Source organism: Petaurus breviceps, unplaced genomic scaffold (genome assembly GCF_028583685.1).
Source record: "Petaurus breviceps papuanus isolate PSGF00001 unplaced genomic scaffold, PetGlider_PUasm1.0 90750, whole genome shotgun sequence".
Taxonomy (NCBI): Eukaryota; Metazoa; Chordata; class Mammalia; order Diprotodontia; family Petauridae; genus Petaurus; species Petaurus breviceps.
This window is the reverse complement of record NW_027187335.1, coordinates 212,101-231,944: the sequence shown is the minus strand read 5'-3', so window position 1 is coordinate 231,944 and position 19,844 is coordinate 212,101. Positions and strand designations below refer to the sequence as shown.

At 39.4% G+C, this 19,844-nt stretch overlaps 1 protein-coding gene across 4 annotated transcripts in view; it reads right to left on the bottom strand.

The window, feature by feature from the left end:
* RNF43 (ring finger protein 43) overlaps positions 1-19,844 on the bottom strand; it is a 95,037-nt gene that overhangs the window by 9,572 nt on the left and 65,621 nt on the right. For 3 of the 4 annotated variants that reach the window (XM_069067418.1, XM_069067417.1, XM_069067415.1), the window contains one exon: positions 3,660-3,782. The exons of the other annotated variant lie outside the window; for it this stretch is intronic. In XM_069067418.1, coding sequence (XP_068923519.1) covers positions 3,660-3,782 — 123 coding nt within the window. The remainder of the gene's footprint in view (positions 1-3,659; positions 3,783-19,844) is intronic. 4 annotated transcript variants of the gene reach the window in all.

The following is a 19,844-nucleotide window of genomic DNA, read 5'->3' as shown; positions in this document are numbered from 1 at the left end:
AAAACCTTCCTAGGAAGGAGATTGCATAGGTATTCTTGGCCACTTCCCTTTTCAGTTGTCTGTGACTCCAAAACTAAACTCAGATCAGTCCAAGGGTCTAATCAGACCTAAGGGATCGAAGAATGGGGTATCTGGAGTGGACCAAGGACCAGTAGCTAGGGGAAAATGGGAAATTACATTAGGAACAGTATGACTCTAGGGCATATTAAAGGGGTTGGGGAGGACACAAACTCTACACCTGCCCAGGTTTCTGTCTTCCTTTTGACTACCCAGGAATAAAAAGGTTTGAGGAATCATCTTATAGGTATAGGAAACAAGATTCCTGAGTCCTGCATTTCCTATCATCTTCACCTCTACTCTAGTTTCACCATCTAGGAAACAGAAATAATGAACATGGTCTGATCTAGGAAAGACAATATGAGATTCCATCCAGATTGTATGGACTAGATAGTAGATGGAGGTACCAGGATAGCACAGCACAAAGGGGAAGGCAGTCTTCTAAAGATCTCCTTACCATCCCCACCCATCTCTTTGAAGGGTTGGGGTAAGGAACAGTGGAAAGTAATTATTGCAACGTTCAAACGTCCCAGCCCATTACAGCCCATAATTACAAAGTAGTAAAAAATGATCAAAGAGCCTAGGATATTTGCCAACAGGCAAAAACAAACAGGACTTTCAGGTAGTGGATTCTCCTGGCCCAGGTTTGAGGAAAAATGCCAGATTTGGTGATAGATGGCAGCAAGTGACTGGTATTTGTGGATGTGCAAAGCCATCAATTTTCACATCCTCCAAGAAGTCCAAGCAATCTCCTTGGTTTTTTTCTGAAGGGAACTGGTGCTAGAATGAAGTCATTAAAAATCTCAGAGAGGTAGGGGTATGAGAGGAGAAGGGCAAGGGTGAATCCTCCAAGGAAGAATTATGGGAATTAGAGTTAAAAAATTAAAATATAGGTTCATAGACAAGTCCTTGGGTTGAAGGATGATTGTTTTCAGACACTAGCGATAGAGATAGCTTCTCCAGGAAAAGCACAATAAGTAGCCAGTCGGGGCAGCTAGGTGGCACAGTGAGTAGAGCACTGGCCCTGGAGTCAGGAGGACCTGAGTTCAAATATGACCTCAGACACTTAATACAAAAAAATAGCCATGTGACCTTGACCAAGTCACTTAACCCCAATTGCCCTACCTTCCCCTCTCAAAAAAATTAAATAAAAAAAAGAAGTAGCAAGCCCCCCAAGAGTGGCAAAGAAAATTGCTTAGCAACCCCCAGCAATACTAAGTGACCAGACCAAGGAGCAGCACTGAACCCTTTTCAAGGCTGCTGGACCAGTTCCCTTGCTTCTTTGTAAATGCAAAAGTGGAAAACTCCTACATTCCTAAAGAAGCATATGGCCTTCACCCTACTTCTCCAAATAGGAAAACTAAGCAGACCCAATAGTTCCTAGCACTCTACCAAAATGATATTATTTCCTTTTTACCCTATGATTCTGCCCAACCTGCCCTGCTTATGTCACTTTTGCCACAAGGTACCATATCTCTTGGCCTCAGTTATTCCTCTATAATGTACTTTGAGCCTTCACAGACCATTGGACAGGAAGATATAACCTAAAAAACAGAATCCTAGATCCCACAGTAGACCCTCCTGGCCACTCATCAGGGCTAGGCTGGGCTGGGGCAGGCTTGGGCAGGTCATGGAGTCCACTTTGATTCTGAAAGGTTTATAAAACCCCATTGGGAATCAATCTTTTCTTCTGAATTATTATAGTACTTTATACTAAACACATAGTTCTTGTTGTGTACTATTTGCTTTTGGGATTTATATAATTTTATCATTTCACTTATTAGATTATAAGCTTCTGTAGGACAGGGACTATGTTTTATATACGCTTTTGTATCCCCTGTGGTGCCCTGAATGTAGCAGGTGCTAAAAAATGTTTTCTAATTACAGTCTGAGATTTTTTTTCTCTTTTTGGAGGGGGGAAGTCAGGGAAATAGGGGTTAAGTGACTTTCTGTGATAGTAATGGAATATAAAGATCCCCCTGTATTGGCTTGGTTTTTGGTTTGATTGTGTTAAAACCCAGAGCTTGTTAATCCCACTTGTGGGATGGACTTGTTGATGTGAAAAGAGAGGGCTGAATTGGGAGGAGCTGGTGATGTAAATTTAGAAAGACACAATAAAAGAGAGAGGCAGAAGAACTTTTTGGAAGCAGCACCTTTGGAGGCAGAGAGAGACTGAGAGGATTGCTGAGGGCCACTTTGAATTGCCCAGGACTTTTGAGAGCTGTCATCCAGAGCTGCCAAGGACTGAGGAGACATGGCTATTATGCTGGTACTTGTCTGTCTGTTTTGATGTTGTTTTGCCAGATTTGTCCACTAGTGAAAGACAGTCCTGTTGTTGCAGAAGTGTGGGAACCTTGCTGTTGGTTCAAAAGCCCTGAAGAAGGATTTTCTTGTTGTATGTTTACAGAAATCCTGGAAGAGGGTTTTGCTAATGTTTTCAGGGGTCCTAGGACTGTTCTGCAGACAGAGAATGAATTAATGAAGAGACTGGCAATGTATCTTGTGGCCTTGCTAAGCTTTGTCTCCCCAGGAACAAAGATTGATGAGAACTTCGGGTCAAGGCCTCGGGTCAAGATGAAGAAAAGACCTCCATTTGGGTATTAAATGCTGTGCTTAAGCTTGTTGTAACTCTGGGGTAGATTCAGTTGTGATCCAAGGGTGGGGAACTTTTGACCTTTTTGTGCTCTGTGACTGAACAAATGAATGTACTTTACTTATAATTGGAAACTAATCTCCATTTGAGAACAGGGGCTTTGTGATGGACTAAATGAATGTACAGCCTAGGGATGGAGTAATATTTAGAAGAGGGACTTTGTGACTGATTAAATGAATGTAATGTCCTGGGGTGGGGTAGTCCTTGATTAAATCAGGTAGTACTTGATTAAATCACACCTAGTAAATGCTGTATTTTGAATGATGTCATATTTTGATTCTATCTGTTCTTAATTTTTCACTGAATAAAATGGAGAGCACCTATGCTGGTATTTTGAACCTTGGGAAGTTGCCTTTGCTTGGCATTACACTTGCCCAAGGTCACTCGGCTGGTAAGTGTTAAGTATCTGAGGCCAGATTTGAACTCAGGTCCTCCTGACTCCAGGACTGGTGCTCCATTCACTGCGCCACCCAGACACCCTGTCTGAGATTTTTAAACAAGGGAAATGAAGATGATAAGAGGTAATAGTGCTTCCAGAAATATATAATGTATAAATCATATGTGTTATATAAATATGAATTATGACGACGATGATGATCATGATTATGGTTCTAAGCAAGGAGAGAGTGGGAACCTCCAATGTGAAATCATGCCTCATCTTTGGCAGATCTATAGAGGGAAACCATATGGAGATCTTTCTCAGAAGACCCTTCCAAGGGCAAAGGAAAACAGGCCAATGAATGGCCACCTCATAATTCCAACTATGGGATAAGTATAGCATAGATTCTTGTAAAGGAAAGCTTGTGGAAAGTGACTGATGGAATTAGTAGAAGATAATTATTTCAGGAGGCCAGGGTAGAACCATATATCACATGATCCTCTCAAAACCAGAAGACTTCAAAGCACATTGCTTATGTTATGGCTCTTGCCCTGTAAGTCATTACTTTACCTTGCTGGCCAATGACAGACAGGGACGGGGGGCTCTTCTTGGGCTCTCCAGCTTGACAATACTTATGAAACCAGGTTCCAGGTTGTCATCGTCACTGGCATTGCACAAGTAAAGAGGATGGGACTGCAGGAACAGAAAGACAAGCAATTTAGGGAAGCTTTGGCAGTCATCAGGAAGAAACATTAATTTCAAATCTTCTGATGTTGGCCCTAGCCATTAGAGCATCTGAAGACTTGAAGGAACTTTGTTTATATCCTTCATAGTAGTGATAGAAAGAATTGTCATTCTGATGGTAAAGGAATCTGGAATTTGAAAGGAAACAGATAAAAAAGGAGAAAGGTACCAAAAATAATAGGGAGCCAGTGGCAAAGCAATGCTTGCTGGATCAAGAATTCTGTTTGTTCTTTAAGCCTTCTCTCTCTGGTTTTCAAATAAAGCATGTACAGAATGTCCCAATTGTGTTGGAATCTGATTCTCTTTCCACTGGTCTTAGGGAACCCACTGTAACAGTTCTCTCTCCTATAGGTTCTCATCTGCCAAATCTTTTTGTGCTCTTTCCTAGCTTCCTTGACATATGCTTTATATATCTATGAAGTAGTAACTAGTCCTCATAATAAACTGACCTGGTTCCAACATACCTGCCTGGAAGGATTCTAAACAATTGCCCATCCTGCGGAACTACTGGCATACCCAATGCACGGGTTACTTGTTCTTTAATTCGGTGTCTTTTAGGTCTAAGAGATATCTAGAAGGTGCAGTGCATAAAATGCTTGCTGGGTTTGGAGTCATGGACCTACATTCAAAACTACCCTCAGATACTTACTAGCTGTGTGACTTTGGGCAAGTTCTTTAACCTCAGTTTCCTCAAATGTAAAAAACAAAACAAAACCGTGTAGCGGCAAGCACCCCAAGCGTCCTCAGGGTTTGCAGCTACCACAGGTTCTTGGATCTGCTTTGTTAAAGGAAAGCAACTCAAAATGGGTTAACAAGCTTACTTTAATCAGTCAGACATATATCGTTTACCTTGTTCAGGGGAAAAAGGTCAGCACCCTGAACTTCAAAGTATACAGGCAGAATTATCAAGACAGAAACAGATCAAGTAGACAGCTTTCCAAATTGTCCAACCATTATATCCGTACCAAATCAACATCTGGGTTTTTCAAAGGGGGGGACGCTCCGGACAACGGCTTCCCAGAATCCAGATCAAATCACAGAACACTTCTCAAAGTGAGCCCCCAAAACAAAGCCTCACATCAGGGCTTATATAGCCTTCTTCTGGCTCAGAGAATGTAACAACCTTATTGACTCACTGGCCAATCAAGAAGTATCTACTGAAAAACAAGCCTCCCACCCCAGGCTTCAGGTGCACATTAGCCTAGGGGCAGGGAAGATCTTTAAAATTTACATTCTTATTACAAACCGTGAAACTGTAAAACAGCACCTATCTATCAGAGTTGTTATAAGGATCAAATGAGATAATATTGGTAAAGTGCTTAGGTTAGTGACTGGCACATAATAGGCACTTAATAAATGACTGTTTCCTTCCTTGTTCCTAAGAGGGACAAGTCCCAAAGAAACTCACTAAATCCATTTGCCCTGGATTCCTAGGCTATAAGAAACTGGGTCCGGGCCCTACCTCATGAAGTATGCTAATGGCACTGGGTTGTAACTAAGACAGTGAGTCAGCAGAGAAGATGGCTTTGTTGGTGGAGAAAAAAGATCCTTAAACATTTCCCTCACCCTAGTCCCATCACCAGGGTGACCTGAACACATAGTATGACCTAGAAATGTCTTATGTCCTAAATATCCACAATATGGAGCTGGCTCTTAACAAGAAATGGAGGCATTGTACTAGATAGATAGCCATCTATACTTTCTCTCCTACTCTCTAGAAAGGTATAAGAAGCAGAAAGATTCCTAGGCTCTGGGTACCTCTCAAGTTTATGAAGATGATAATAAAGACTAGCCTTTGATAGTCCTTTTTATTTTTTCAAAGAGGTTTCCCAATTTTCTCTCACTGAATCTTCATAATGTAAAACAGAAAAAAAGGGACTTTTATCCTTGCCCTCAGCATTTAGGGGTTAGAGAAAAGCTAGCATCTTTGCTCCTACTAGAAAACAAGTTGACTCAGGGAGACAGAAGGGAGGTTGATGGTAGTAATGACGTGATACTGTATCAGCAGAGAGATTCCCCAAGGAAAATCAACTCCTCTGTGAGGAACATGACTCAGTGGTAAAATAGATCAGCCCCCTGTGGCCTGGGATCGTCAGCTGAGTTTGGGGTGTGAAGAGACGCCAGGGCAGAACCCCCTCAAGATTCTGTTACTGAGCTGATCCCCTGAGGGAAACAAGGAAGATGGTACTAAACCTGGTAAAACACACCTGCCACGGCTTGTTCCAACAGAAAATGGCCACTGGGCATTTAGGCTTCAGGTTTAGACTCCAATGACTAGGAGTAAGGATAGAGTGTAAAGGGCATGTCCCCCAGCAAAAAGCTAGAGTATAATGGGGAAATGAAAGACAGAAGAGATTAGAAAGGGGACTGGGAACTTATAATATGATTAGGCTGATCCACTGACTACAGCAGGGGATTTGGACCTTTACCTCCATCTCTGAGCAATTCATACATTTATCTAGCAGAGTCTTCTAGATGAGTCAGTCCCTAGTTGGAACCCGATATGTCTGGAGAATAAAATTAATTCTCTGTTCTTAACAGTGAACCTATAGCATTAGAGGAAAAGTATATCGCAGGGTTTATTTAGCACAAAGGAATATGTGAGGGGTTCCTTCATTAGATATGCCTATTTTCAAGGCTTGCTAGGAACAAAGAAGGAATAGTCAGCGTTTGCTTCATCTCCTTGTAGGCTGAGGTAAGAATGCTGAGGTGAGAAAACGGTTCTTTTGAATATTGGCCTGATGGAAGAAGCTCAGAGCTAGCAGGCAGCAGAACTGGGTGTGCATCTTAATTCTGTTGGTGACCTAATGAAATACACCTGGGGCTCCAAAAAGGAAGCTGCTTTACCACTTCCTGCTTTACACTTCAACTTCAACACAGCCAAAGTACCTGAATTATTATTACTTGATCTGTGTCTTTAAAGAATTACAACTCTTCTTCACTTCTTTTCTAAGTACAATTCTTCAGTCCAATTTTCTCAGAATGACACCAAGGAGACATTTTGCCCTTCCCCACAGGACATTTGGAAACTTGGGGGATAAGTTTTATGAAAAATATTTGCAAATTTTTATGTAAAAAAAGTACCCACCTAAAGCTCAGATCTAGGACAAATGGGTCACAGGCAGGTACATTTTGGCTGAACATGAAAAAATGGGTAGAGTTGTTCAAAAGTAAAATGGTATACTCAGGAGGTTGTTTGCCCTTCTTGTGTGGTTGTACAGTAAGAAAGGCAAACTACTCTGGAAGACAATCAACTTCCAATAATCTATATATGTGTTTTGGCAAGAATTTAAAATTTGACACAAATAATTCACAAGAGATAGAAATCCACCTGCTGATACTTTAGATTTGACTACAAAAACTACTCAAACAAGAATCACAGCATCGGTGGTGGAAGGCCCTTTATAGCAAGAACAAAGTAGCTACTTGGCCCTTAGCTACAGGGAACATGAGGCAATGAAAAGAACTCCCAGGAAGGAAAAAAAAACAAGTATTTTTGCTTCCTTGTGCCCCAAGGTCTCTAAATAAAATAACGAAGATACAAACAATTTCCACATTGGGCAATCTGTCCTCCCAATGACACCAGAACAGAGCCAAGAAAAATGAGAGGGGGAAGTGAAGTTGGCAGAATGGGCTCTAGTGATCACAGCAGATTAGGGGCCAAAAATACCTTTCCATTTTCAAAGACTAGGCGCATTTGGAACTCTACGGGTTAAAGATTCACCTGATAGGTCATTTAAAGTCCAGAAAGCCTAGGAACCCACCAATGTCCAGGGCTTGTCAGAACAGGCAAGTTAAGAGGGGCTCAACTTCGTAGCAATGGGATGGATCTGGCTCACATACAGCTCAGACAGCCTGTATAACTACTCAAATACTATATTTTCCCTTTGTTCTGCTCAGTCTCAGGTTTGTTCTCTTGATTTGTTAGGTTGCTCCTTTGACTCATTTTCTGTCCTCTTCTTCTTAGTGGCCCATGTACCTGCCTCCATAAAACCTTTTCCTGTTACTTAAAACAACCACTCAGTTTTCCTCCTTCCATACCCAACATTATCACTGTATACAGTGAATGCATATAATCCACAAGACCCTATCCAGGACATCTAACTAGGTATGGTCACTTCCCAACTGGGTTCACCCCTCTTAAACCCCACTAAACAAGTTCTTCCAGTTAGCCTGCCAATTTCTTCTTATCATGTGATCTTGGTACCTCCTCACAAAGGGTACTCCTGGGCTCAGCTAAGCCCCAACCCTAATGCTGATCTTATTTTGATCTTACAGTCCCCTCTCCAGACATGCTCTTAGAAGGGATACTCCAATGTCTTGTCCTTCTCTCCCTCATTCCTTGCAATAATCTCACAGTTCTCTGATTTAGACAGTGTGGGCCTTGGATAGGTAACTTTACTGCCTACTACAGTTATTCTGCTATAATCACAAACACTGGCTTTTTATCAAAGGCACTCTTTTATTTTTCTCTTCTCAGATTTTGTATTGTCACCACTTTAAACTTCCATTACCTAAACTTAGAGATGCTTGCCTTCTATCATCTAGCAAGATACACCAAAACCATAAAGTATAAGTTCTACAGCAGGAGAGAAGAAAAACAAACTCTGTCCCAATAAAAAACAGCTTTGAACAACAAATAGGAAAACTGATCAAGGTCCAGGCATATCACTTTGCCTTTTGCTTAAAAAGGCCAATACTTGGTCTACCTGGTACACCATCTGGAAGTCACGGAAAAGTCTATACTGCAGTCAGTAAACTGCTGTAGCCTACACTTGTTACATTAAAATTTATATTAATAAACTCTGGGAGTTAATCCTAGTACTGCACCTGCCCCTTAGTAGGTTGCTATTTTCATTTTTCCAATTTATAAAATGTAGTAGAGGGAATATAACCTCAAGCCACCTGGCAGTTAAGACAGAAGAAAATTTGGGGTTTGGGGCTATCAGGATTTCTGTACAATTTGATAAATCCAGATACTTGCCATAGCCAAATAAGGAGTAGGGTAACAAAATAGAAGATGGGATACAATGGGCATATTTCGAGGCCTTGCACACAGTAGGCACTCAACAAGTATTGTTGAATAAACCACTGAAGCTCACTTACCACATCATCTTCTGGAAGACAATGGGACAGAGCTAACAGAACTGGGCTCAGTAACCCTAAAACCAATTATTATAGAATCATAAAAAAAAATCTACAGAGCTAGGAGGGGCCCTAGAGATCATCTAGGCCAACACCCTATTTTTACAGATGAGGAAACTGAAATCCTAAGAGGTGAAAATACCTATAGTCAAACTGCCAGCTAAATGGCAGTTAGACTAGAACTGGGGTTCTTAACAGGAGATCTGTGAACTTTTAAAAATATATTTTGTAACTGTAATTCAATGTAATTGGTTTCCTTTGTAATCCTATATATTTTATTTTATGCATTTAAAACATTCTCAGAAGGGTTCATAGGTTTTACTGGACTGTTGCCAGAGAAGTCTATGACCCAAAAAGGTTAAGAATCTCTATAATCATGATTTCTAGATTCTAGATTCTAGATTCAATATCTTTTCCTACTGTTGTTGAGGGGAGGTGAATGGGGAAGGAAGATGTGTGCAAGGTATTCATTAATTTGTCCTATCCCGGTTTGTCCCCAGTATTCCTTATAAGCCTATCTTGGTCCTAAGCAAACTTGAATTAATCTTCCTCTAGGGCTCACTCATGCCTTACTGCCTTTTCTATCTATTAGCCTGAGCTACCCACCCCACCCTGAATTTCTCTCTCTCATCTGTTCTCCTAGCCACAACAAAGGCAGCCTGACCCAGAAGCTGTGCTCCGAGATACTTTCCGGGTAAGTAGTCTGGAGTTAGAAAGATCAAGATATATCCTGAAATCAGGGGGCAGCTAAGTTGTAGTCCTGTCAGTGCTAATGGATTCTAGTCTGTAGTACAGTTAAGACTACAACCTGTACCCCTAGCTCCTGCCGCCAAGTCTCTTCCTCTCTGAGGCTTTGTTTGCTATTTAAGTTTTTTTAGTTCATTATCCTTCTTCATAGACAAAGTGCCCAAGTTTTGCCACAAAACCATTCCTCTTCAATTTTTTTTGCTGCCCAATACTTCACCAGGCTCCTTTCTTTGGGTTGTCCATAGGGATGACACAGGTTCTAAGAGAAAGCTAAATTCCCTCAATCAAGGAGGAAGTGAATAGGGAGAGGTAGGAAGAGCTACCAGTCTGTGTTTGTTTTGAAATCAGCTGAGAAACCAGGTAAGACAACTTTGAAAGCAGATAAAGTAAAAAAAAAATCTAGGCTACCTGGGACAGAATAAGTATCCAAATATGTTCCCAAACAGACATAGGTATTTTCTCAGGTCAGCCAAGACTGTGTCCTATTTAGCTTAACAACATTCAGAAGCAAATCCATCCAATTCTACCATATTTATGTTAGGTCTCTGTGGAAGGATGGCTCTGAACTAAGCTGCCAAGTTCTTAGGACCATGAAGATCTGGGAAAAGCCCCTAGCAATTTATACAAGAAACCTTCCACCAGCTAAGGTACTACATGGTGATCCAAGTCGTGATGCCTAACCAGGTATAACTTTTCCAGGTAGATGAGTAATGAATCCATTTCTCTCCCTGAGCTCTATCTGAAAAGGAAGCTCATCTTGAGGCCCCTCATCTGGTTGGACATTGTTCCTAAGTGCTAATGTTAAAGGTTGGGGCCCTGAAGTCACACCCAGGAACAGACAGGTGGCACTGCCAGCATTAACACAAATTCTATACTTTTTCTCAAAGAAGTCTTTGGGCTGGGTCCTCTTGAGGCACAAAGTTCAACCACTCTTACCATAAGGAGACAGTTAATTGGGCTTCCACACTTAACCAGATGTACTGTATTTGCAAATATCCCTGAAACACTTAAGTTTTATGGATTTGTCCTTCCATCATAGTCTCTCATAAAAAGAATGGGGATTTTGAAATTTTTAGAGATAGAAATCTCTAGTATTATTTGTGGTTGTTCTTTAAAAATAAAATATTAAAACTATTTGGTACTGGTTAAAAAAATAGAAAGGTCTCCCAAAGAGATAAAGGAAAAAGAAAAGAACTTATATGTTAAAAAATATTTATGGCAGTTCTCTTTTGTGGTGGCAAAGAACTGTAAATGAGGGAATGCTCATCGATTAGGGAATGGCTACACAAGATGTGGTAGATGATTATAAAGGAATACTACTGAAAATGATGATATATAAGAAATGATAAATAGAACGGTTTCAGAAAAATCTGGGAAGATTTATATGAACTGGTTCAAAGTATAGTGAGCAGAACCTTGAAAACATTGTACATGGTAACAGCAATATAGTAATGCTGATTAGTTGTAAAAGACTTAGCTACTCTAATCAATATAATGATTCAAGACAATTCCAAAGGACTCACAATGAAAAATACTAACCACAACCAGAGAGAGAACTGATGAACTCTGACTAAAGCATGATTTTTCACTTACTTGCTTTTTTTTCAATATGGCTAACATGAAAAATATGTTGTGTATGACTTCACATGTATAACTGATATAAAATTGCTTCCCTTCTGGTGGAGAAATGGCTAGAGAGAAGGAAAGAATTAGGAACTCCAAATTTTAAAAAATGAATGTTAAGATACTATATTAAAAATATTCTACCTCCTCAAAACAAAATACAAAGGTTGATCAGTGGAATGGATTAGGTACACAATATTGTAATGGGAATGCAAATTTGGAAGATCTTCCCTGCCCCTAGGCTAAAGTGCACCTGAAGCCTGGGGTGGGAGGCTTGTTTTTCAGTAGATACTTCTTGATTGGCCAGTGGGTCCAGAAGGTTGTTACATTCTCTGAGCCAGGAGAAGGCTATATAAGCCCTGATGTGTAGCTTTGTTTTGGGGACTCACTTTGAGAAGTGTTCTGTGATTTGATCTGAATTCTGGGAAGCCGTTGTTGAGAGTCCCCCAGCTTTGAAAAACCCAGATGTGGAAACCCAAATGTTGACTGGGTATGGATGCAATGGTTGGACAGTTTGGAAATCTGTCTACTTGATCTGTTAATGTCTTGATAATTCTGCCTGTATGCTTTGAAGTTTGGGGTGCTGACCTTTTTCCCCTGAACAAGGTAAACGATATATGTCTGACTGATTAAAGTAAGCTTGTTAACCCATTTTGAGTTGCTTTCCTTTATCAAAGCAGATCCAAGAACCTGTATGGGCGGCAAACCCTGAGGACGGGCACTTGGGGTGCTTGCTGCTACAAATATACAGAAGCAAAGAAACACAGTTGCATTATTAGTGTTTGATAAACACAAAGCACCAATTACTGGGGACCCTCTAGCTGACTAAAATTGCTAAGAAACCTGGAAAGTTGTCTGGCAGAAATTACACATAGACCAACATTTCACATTCTATAACAAGAAAAGCTCCAAATGGATATGTGAATTAGACATAAAAGGTGACATCACAAGTAAATTAGAAAAGCCAGGAAGAAATTGACTTTCAGATCCATAGCTATGGGAAGAATTCATGAACAAACAATGGAAAGTGAGAAAGGATCACAGAAAATAAAATAGACAATTCTGGTAATACAAAATTATAAAGTTTTTGCACAAGCAAAAACAAATTAGTTAAAATTATATGGGAAACAGCTAACTGGGTGTGGGGGTGGGGGGTGGTTCTATAGCAAGCTTCTAAGATAAAGGTCTAATATCCAAGATGTATCAAGAACTGATTCAGGAGCCATTTCCCAATATGGTCAAAGGACATGAACAAGCATTTTTTAAAAGGGAAGAAATTCAAACTATCAATAGTCATATAAAAATGTTCTGAAGCATTAATACTTAGGAAAACAAAAATTAAAGAAACCCTGAGGTTCTATCTCACACCCATCAGATTGGCAAAGATGGACAAAAGGAAAATAGGTAAATAGAACTGTGAATTAGTCCAGTTATTCTGGAAAGGAATTTAGAACTAGCCCCAAGCTACTAAACTGTGCATATTATTTGACTAAGAGATACTACTATTAGGACAACATCGCCAAAGAGATCAAAGAAAGAGGAAAAGGGCCCATATGTATAAAAATATTTATAGCAGCTTTTTTTGTAGTAGCAAATAATTGGAAAAAGAGGGGATGCCCATCAGTTGGGAAATGACTGAATAAACTATGGCCTATGAACGTAATGCAATACTATTTTGTTATAACAAATGATGGAGTGGGGGTGGAGCCAAGATGGCTGAGTAAAAGCAGAAACTTGCTTGAGTTCCCACTCCAACCACCTCCAATACCTGTAAAAAAAATGACTAAACAAATTTTAGAGCTACAGAACCAGAACCCACAAAGTGACAGAGAGAACAAATCTTCTGTTGAAGGTAGCCTGGCAGGCTGACAGGAAGGGTCTATCGCACCAGACCGGGAGCCTAGCACAGTCTCATGTGAGCCACATGGGCCCAGACCAGGGATGTCCTGACCAGCGGCCCAGACAGGCCAGAGCAGACTTCAAGAGAGTGAATCACCAGCAGCTGTGGCAGTTTCCAGACTTCTCAACCCATAAATGCCAAAGAGAAAGTAAAAGGTCAGTGGGGAATCCTGTTGATCAAGGGTGAGAGAAGAGCACAGTCCATCCCCTGCCCCCAGGGCAAGAGGCTGAGACAGCAGCACAGCATTGCTGCCTCCAGAGCTCCTGGCCTGCAGATCATAGGGGGATCAAGCAACCATTCAGAGGGTAATTGCTCTTGCTTTGACCTGTTTGAATCTGGGTTGCAGTCTTGGGTGGTAGTCCTGGGGTAAGGAACGCCAGTGTGCCAGAGCTTGTGTTGGATATAGAGAGTGCATCCTTCTCATAGCTCTGAATACAGCTCTGACAACTGTGAAAACCCCAGCAATTTGGGACACAGCTCTCTCCACTCTGGAAGCAGAGTTCTACGGTGGCAAAGAGCTCAAAAGTGAAATAATTGGCTGGCAAGATGAGCAAACAAAGGAAGTGCAATCAGACTATAGAATCCTTTGCTGGGGACAAAGAGGACCAAAACACAGAACCAGAAGAAGACAACAAAGTCAAAACTCCTGCATCAAAAGCTTCTAAGAAAATTATGAATTTGTCACAGGCCATAGAGGAGCTCAAGAAGGATTTTGAAAATCAAGTAAGAGAAGTGGAGGAAAAATTGGGAAGAGAAATGAGAATGATACAAGAAAATCATGAAACTCTTTCTTAATGAAGAAAATAATACCTTAAAAAATAGACTAACTCAAATGGCAAAAGAGGCCCAAAAAGTCAATGAGGAGAGTGCCTTAAAAAGCCAAATTTGCCAGATGGAAAAGAAATTTCAAAAACTCACTGAAGAGAATAATTCCTTCAAAATTAGATTGAAGCAAATGGAAGCTAATGACTTTATGAGAAATCAAGATACTATAAAACAGATCCAAACAAATGAAAAAATAGAAGTCAATGTGACATATCTCATTGGAAAAACCACTGACCTGAAAAATAGATCCAGGAGAGATCTTTTAAAAATTATTGGACTACCTGAAAGCCATGATCAAAAAAAGAGCCTAGAAATCATCCTTCAAGAAATACTCAAGGAAAATTGCCTTGATATTCTAGAACTAGAGGGCAAAATAGAAATGGAAAGAATCACCAATTGCTTCTTGAGAAAGATCCCCAAAAGAAAACTCCTATAACCAAATTCCAGAGTTCCCAGGTCAAGGAGAAAATATTACAGTCAGGAAGAAACAATTTGAGTATTGTGGAAACACAATCAAGATAACACAAGACCAAGCAGCTTCTACATTAAGGGATCAGAGAACTTGGAATATGATATTCCAGAGGTCAAAGAAGCTGGGATTAAAACCAAGAATCACCTACCCAGAAAAACTTGAGTATAATGCTTCAGGGGAAAATATGGTCATTCAATGAAATAGAGGACTTTTAAGCACTCTTGATGAAAAAACCAGAGCTTAACAGAAAATTTGACTTTCAAATACAAGAAGCATGAGAAGGTAAACAGGGAAAAGAAATGATAAGGAACTTACTAAAGTTGAACTATTTACATTCCTACATGGAAAAACGATAATTGTAACTCATGAGACTTTTTTCATAATGAGGATAGTTGAAGGGAATATATATGTATACATACATATGTATGTATGTATGTATAGGAGCGTTTATGTGTATATATATGTGAGTATGTGTATATGTTTGTACATGTATACATAGACAGAGGGCACAGGATCAGATGAATATGAAGGGATGATATCTAAAAAATAAAATTAAGAGGTGAGAGAGGAATATATTGGGAGAAGGAGAAAGGGAGAGATAGAATAGGGTAAATTATCTCATATAAAAGAGGCAAGAGAAAACTGTTACAAAGGAGGGGAAGAGCAGGAAGGTGAAAGGGAATAGGTCAACCTTATTCTTATTGAATTTGGCTTAAGGAGGGAATAGCATACACACTCAATTAGATATCTTACCCTACAGGAAAGTAGGGGGAAGAGGGATAAGAGGGGAGATGATAGAAGGGAGGGCAGATTGGGGGAGAGGGTAGTTAGAAGCAAACACTTTTGAAAAGGGACAGTGTCAAAGGAATAAGTGAGGTTGGGATAGGATGGAGGGAAATACAGTTAGTCTTTCACAATAAAACTACTATGGAAACGTTTTGTGTAACTACACATGTACAACCTATATTGAATTGCTTGTCTTCCCAGTGGGGGGTGGGGTGAGAAGGGAAGAAGAAAAAGAATCTGGAAATCAAAGTTTTAAAAACAAATGTTAAAAAACAATTCAAGCTATTCAGTAGACTTGCTATCTTAGGGTGGGGGTAGGGGAAAGATGGGGAGAAAATTTGTAACTCAAAATCTTGTGGAAATGAATATTGAAAACTAAAAATAAATAAATAAATTGGAAAAAAAATGGAGTGGACAGTTTCAGAGAAACCTGGGAAAACTAATATGAATTGAAGCAGTATGAACAAAAGCTAAGAGAGCAACTTTATACAATGATAATAACTCTGAAAGACTTTAAAACTCTGATGCAATGATGAACCATGATCACAGTTTTTCATTGTTAATATGCTGCAGTGTATTCACACCCACCATGAATCTTTGCATTGGCCTCTGAGTGACTTGCAACTTAAATGATTTGGAGACTGGTGTTTCATGTTTTGTAGCCCATAACATTACCAGAAAAATACTTGATGCTACCAACATGGGTCTTTGTTTTAAGGACAAATTTGAAAGTCATCAAAAGCATTGAAATAGTTGAATGTACCTTTGGCTTGGAGTGGTTGGTCACCTTCAAATGTTAGAACTGTTTTTCTAGCTTGTTGATCAAATCTATAATGGGTCAAAATACAGGAAAGATGATTTGATAAATGGCTAATGGTTCCCCATCCATGTTTTCCTGAGTTTAAATATACAATATTTCTAACTTCTCAAGTTTACACATGTATGTATATGAATATACTCATAATGTTAACTTTTCAAGTTTAAACATAAGTGCACCACACACCAGTTTGCGAGGTTATTAGTCATTTGTTGCAATCACTTTTCCGGTGTTCTGACTCGCTAGTGATTTAGTCAGCAAGTCAAAAGGCCACGTCAAGCCAAAGGTATGTTCAACTATTCCAAATATCTCCTTGCCTATTTTTTATGAACTATGAGTTCTTTGTTATTTCCTAACTGCTCAAACCCCTTTTTCTTGCTAAGCACAGATTGTAAGAGATATGAAAAGATAAAGTTCTGATAATAGAGGAAGAATCTTCTTTGTTATCAAGCTGGCTTTGCTGAACAGCAGTTCCTGTTTGTTTTTGTCAGGAGACTGGGGAGGTGCCTCCCCCAGACTGAGTGGGTGAGGGAAGTACTTAGAGAGTTAGGGAGGGGAGCCAAATTCCTGGGTTGAGAAGCCACAGGTCAATGAAGATCAATGGCGGTGCTTCTGATTTGTACATTGTATCAAGGTACAAGGCAGCACTGCCCTTTGCTCCCATCCCTTATTTCTGTTCTGTTAATAGAGCCTATCTTCCTAAACTAAAACTATTATTTAGTATTGACAGCATTTTATATTGGCAAAGTGCTTTACAATCTATTATTAGCTATTAATTCTCCACTCATTTCCTCCCACCTCCTACTCCCATCCCCCCATGACCCCAACCATCTCACAGATTAGGTACCTGGAATTTAGAAAGACTAAGCAATTGATTACCTAAGTGTTCTTAATTTCGGGTCTAGGATTTATCCTATTGAACTAAACTAATAGAGACTTTCAAGAGTCAAACAAGTGAAAGGCAAAAAGTGGAGGAAAGACAAAAGCACTATATTATAGATAGCTTCCCTGATATTTAAATCACACAAGGATTTGAGCTAGACTTACACAAATGTTATTTCTATTTCTGAAAATAAAATTCATTTGAGCTTTTTATACTTAAAAACAAAACCTCTTAAATCTAAGTACAATTTTTTTTTTTTTAACAAACAACCCCTTCAGTGAGGATAATGGACTAATCCACAGCAAAGCAGCTAAAGCAAAAACAACAAAAAAGTCATTAAGTCATCAGGTCAGATGGTTAAGAAAAGCAAATTACAACTATCACTTCAAATACATCTCAATTCCTCCTTAAAATTAACTCCTTCCTTTGATCCTACGAAACTGCATTATTCTCCTCCATCCAAGCTCTCGGATAGGATGTTTCCTTTTATTTTGCTCTTCCTTTTCTTTTCTTCTAAATGCAGTCAATTACCAAAAGATCTATCCCTTCACCTTCTGGGTCTGCCTGTCTTGGCCATCAACCACCATTCCATATACCATTCCATATTCATCAGCTGCCACCCCATTTTCTTAAACTCTAGTCCTGAATTTTCAACCACTTACTGGGCATTCCCAAGTAGATAATATTTCAGATTCAATGTGTCCAAATCTGAATTTATCTTGCTACTCAAATCAACTCTTTTCTGATTTCTCCATTTCTATTCATGGCACCACTATATATTCTCTAAGGCACAAGACTTCAGTTATTCTCTCCTTTCACATCCAAATAATTTGCCAATTCATGTTACTTCTACCTCTACAATTTTTAAAATAATTTTAAATTCTCTACAATGTCTCATCCATTTATTCTTCTCTTATCTCAGTTCCACCATCCTAATTCAGGTCCACATTATTTCATTTTGTAATAGTTTTCTAAACATTCTCTCTGCCTTAAGTGTTTCCTTCCTCCAGTCCTTCCTGAACACATGCCAAATATCTTGCTCATCATGTCAGAACTGCTCAAAAACTGTAGAATATTTCTTACTGAATTAAACCTAATTTCCTTAGCTTGGCATCCAAAGACCTTTATGATTATAGCTTTATCATCTTTTCCTCCTATATGCTCCAGTCAAACAGGTCAATGGACTGTTCTCTAAACACAACCTAGGCTTTCCAGGTTCTATGCTATTCCTTTCTCCTCTTATCTATCTCTGCCTATTACAGTCTTGTTTATCTTTTTTTCTTTTAAAATTTATTTTCATAAGCATTTATTCTCTCCCTTTCACAGTCTGCCCCCCACTGAACATTTTTTAAAATGAAAACTATAATACTCATAACAAATATAATCTAGCAAAACAAATTCCCATATTGGCCATGTCTAGAAATATATCTTTTATTACACATTTTAAGTCCATCACCTTTCTGGCATCTTCTTCTTCTCCTTCAAGGATCAGCTCAAATGCCATAACCTCCATGAAATGTTCCCTAATTCCTCTGAACAGACAATTCACATGTTCTATCTTGTACTATAGTTCCTTTGGGGGGGGGGGAGAGGAATCCTTCCATTAGACTGTAAGCTTCTTGTGAGCAGAAACTCTTGTCTTTCATTTTTGTATCTCATATAGCCCTTCTTTCTTATTCTGAAGCCAACCCTCTCCACTGTTCTAGAATACCACCTACCCACCCGATAAAGTTCTGAAATTCTGTGGGCTAAACTGGTTGGGTCCTAAATAGAAGTAATTCTGCCAGGTCAGAAATGGAGAATTCCCATGCTAATCAGAAGTGGGACTTGGCCCTGGAGGAACTCCTTGATGTATTTCTAGCTTGAACAAAATAAAGAAACCCAGTGTTAAAAAAAATAATCAAACCAAAAAACCCCCTATAATATAATAATATAATAAATAAAGTGCTTATCTACACTGGTAGCTCTTCAAGAAGAGCTCCTTACGGTGATGAAACTACAGTGGTTCATCACCACCACTACCACTCCAAAGAACACAACACAATGAGCAATGAGTAGTTAATACATAGCGAATTGTCAATTCACTGTTGTTGAACAAATGGAGGCAAATACCTTGGGCTTATGGTTTTCCAGAAATCTATTTGATGGGATGCTTAACCTCCAATGAGCTCATTTCTGGAAAAAAAAAACTCCAAGAATTTAAGTTTAAAAAATGAACCAATTCAAGTTCAGTCACTCAGGACTGTATAGGTTCAATCCTTTGTGTGAGACATCATAGTTTAAAAACTTGTTCAATCTGTATAATAGGAATAAATATATGCTAAAATGTATTTGATTGGAGGAAAGGAAGAAATGTCTTGCTACTAGAATTATTGATGAGTTGGCCTCACAGAAGTGAAAGAAAATTCAAAGTTGGATCATACTTCTAGAATATCTAGTCCAACCCCTTCATTTTATAATGAGGAAACTGAGGCCAAGAGAAACTAAGTGACATGTCCAGGGTCACACAAGTATTGTCAGAAACAAGATTTAAACCTAGGTCCTCTGATTCCAGAGTCATTACTTTCTACTGTACTATACTATGTTCACACCATTTGGAATTCACAAGTTCTGAGCCAGGCTAAGCTAAGAGGCAACCATACTTTGGCTGACTTTCATCTAATAATGCATTTCCTTTTGGCCCAGTTGGCAAAAGGGTAATGATAAGCACATGACATCATCTACTATAGAGTGGCTTAGATCCAAGGTAGTCTCATGGTGCTATACACACACACACACACACACACACACACACACACACACACACACACACA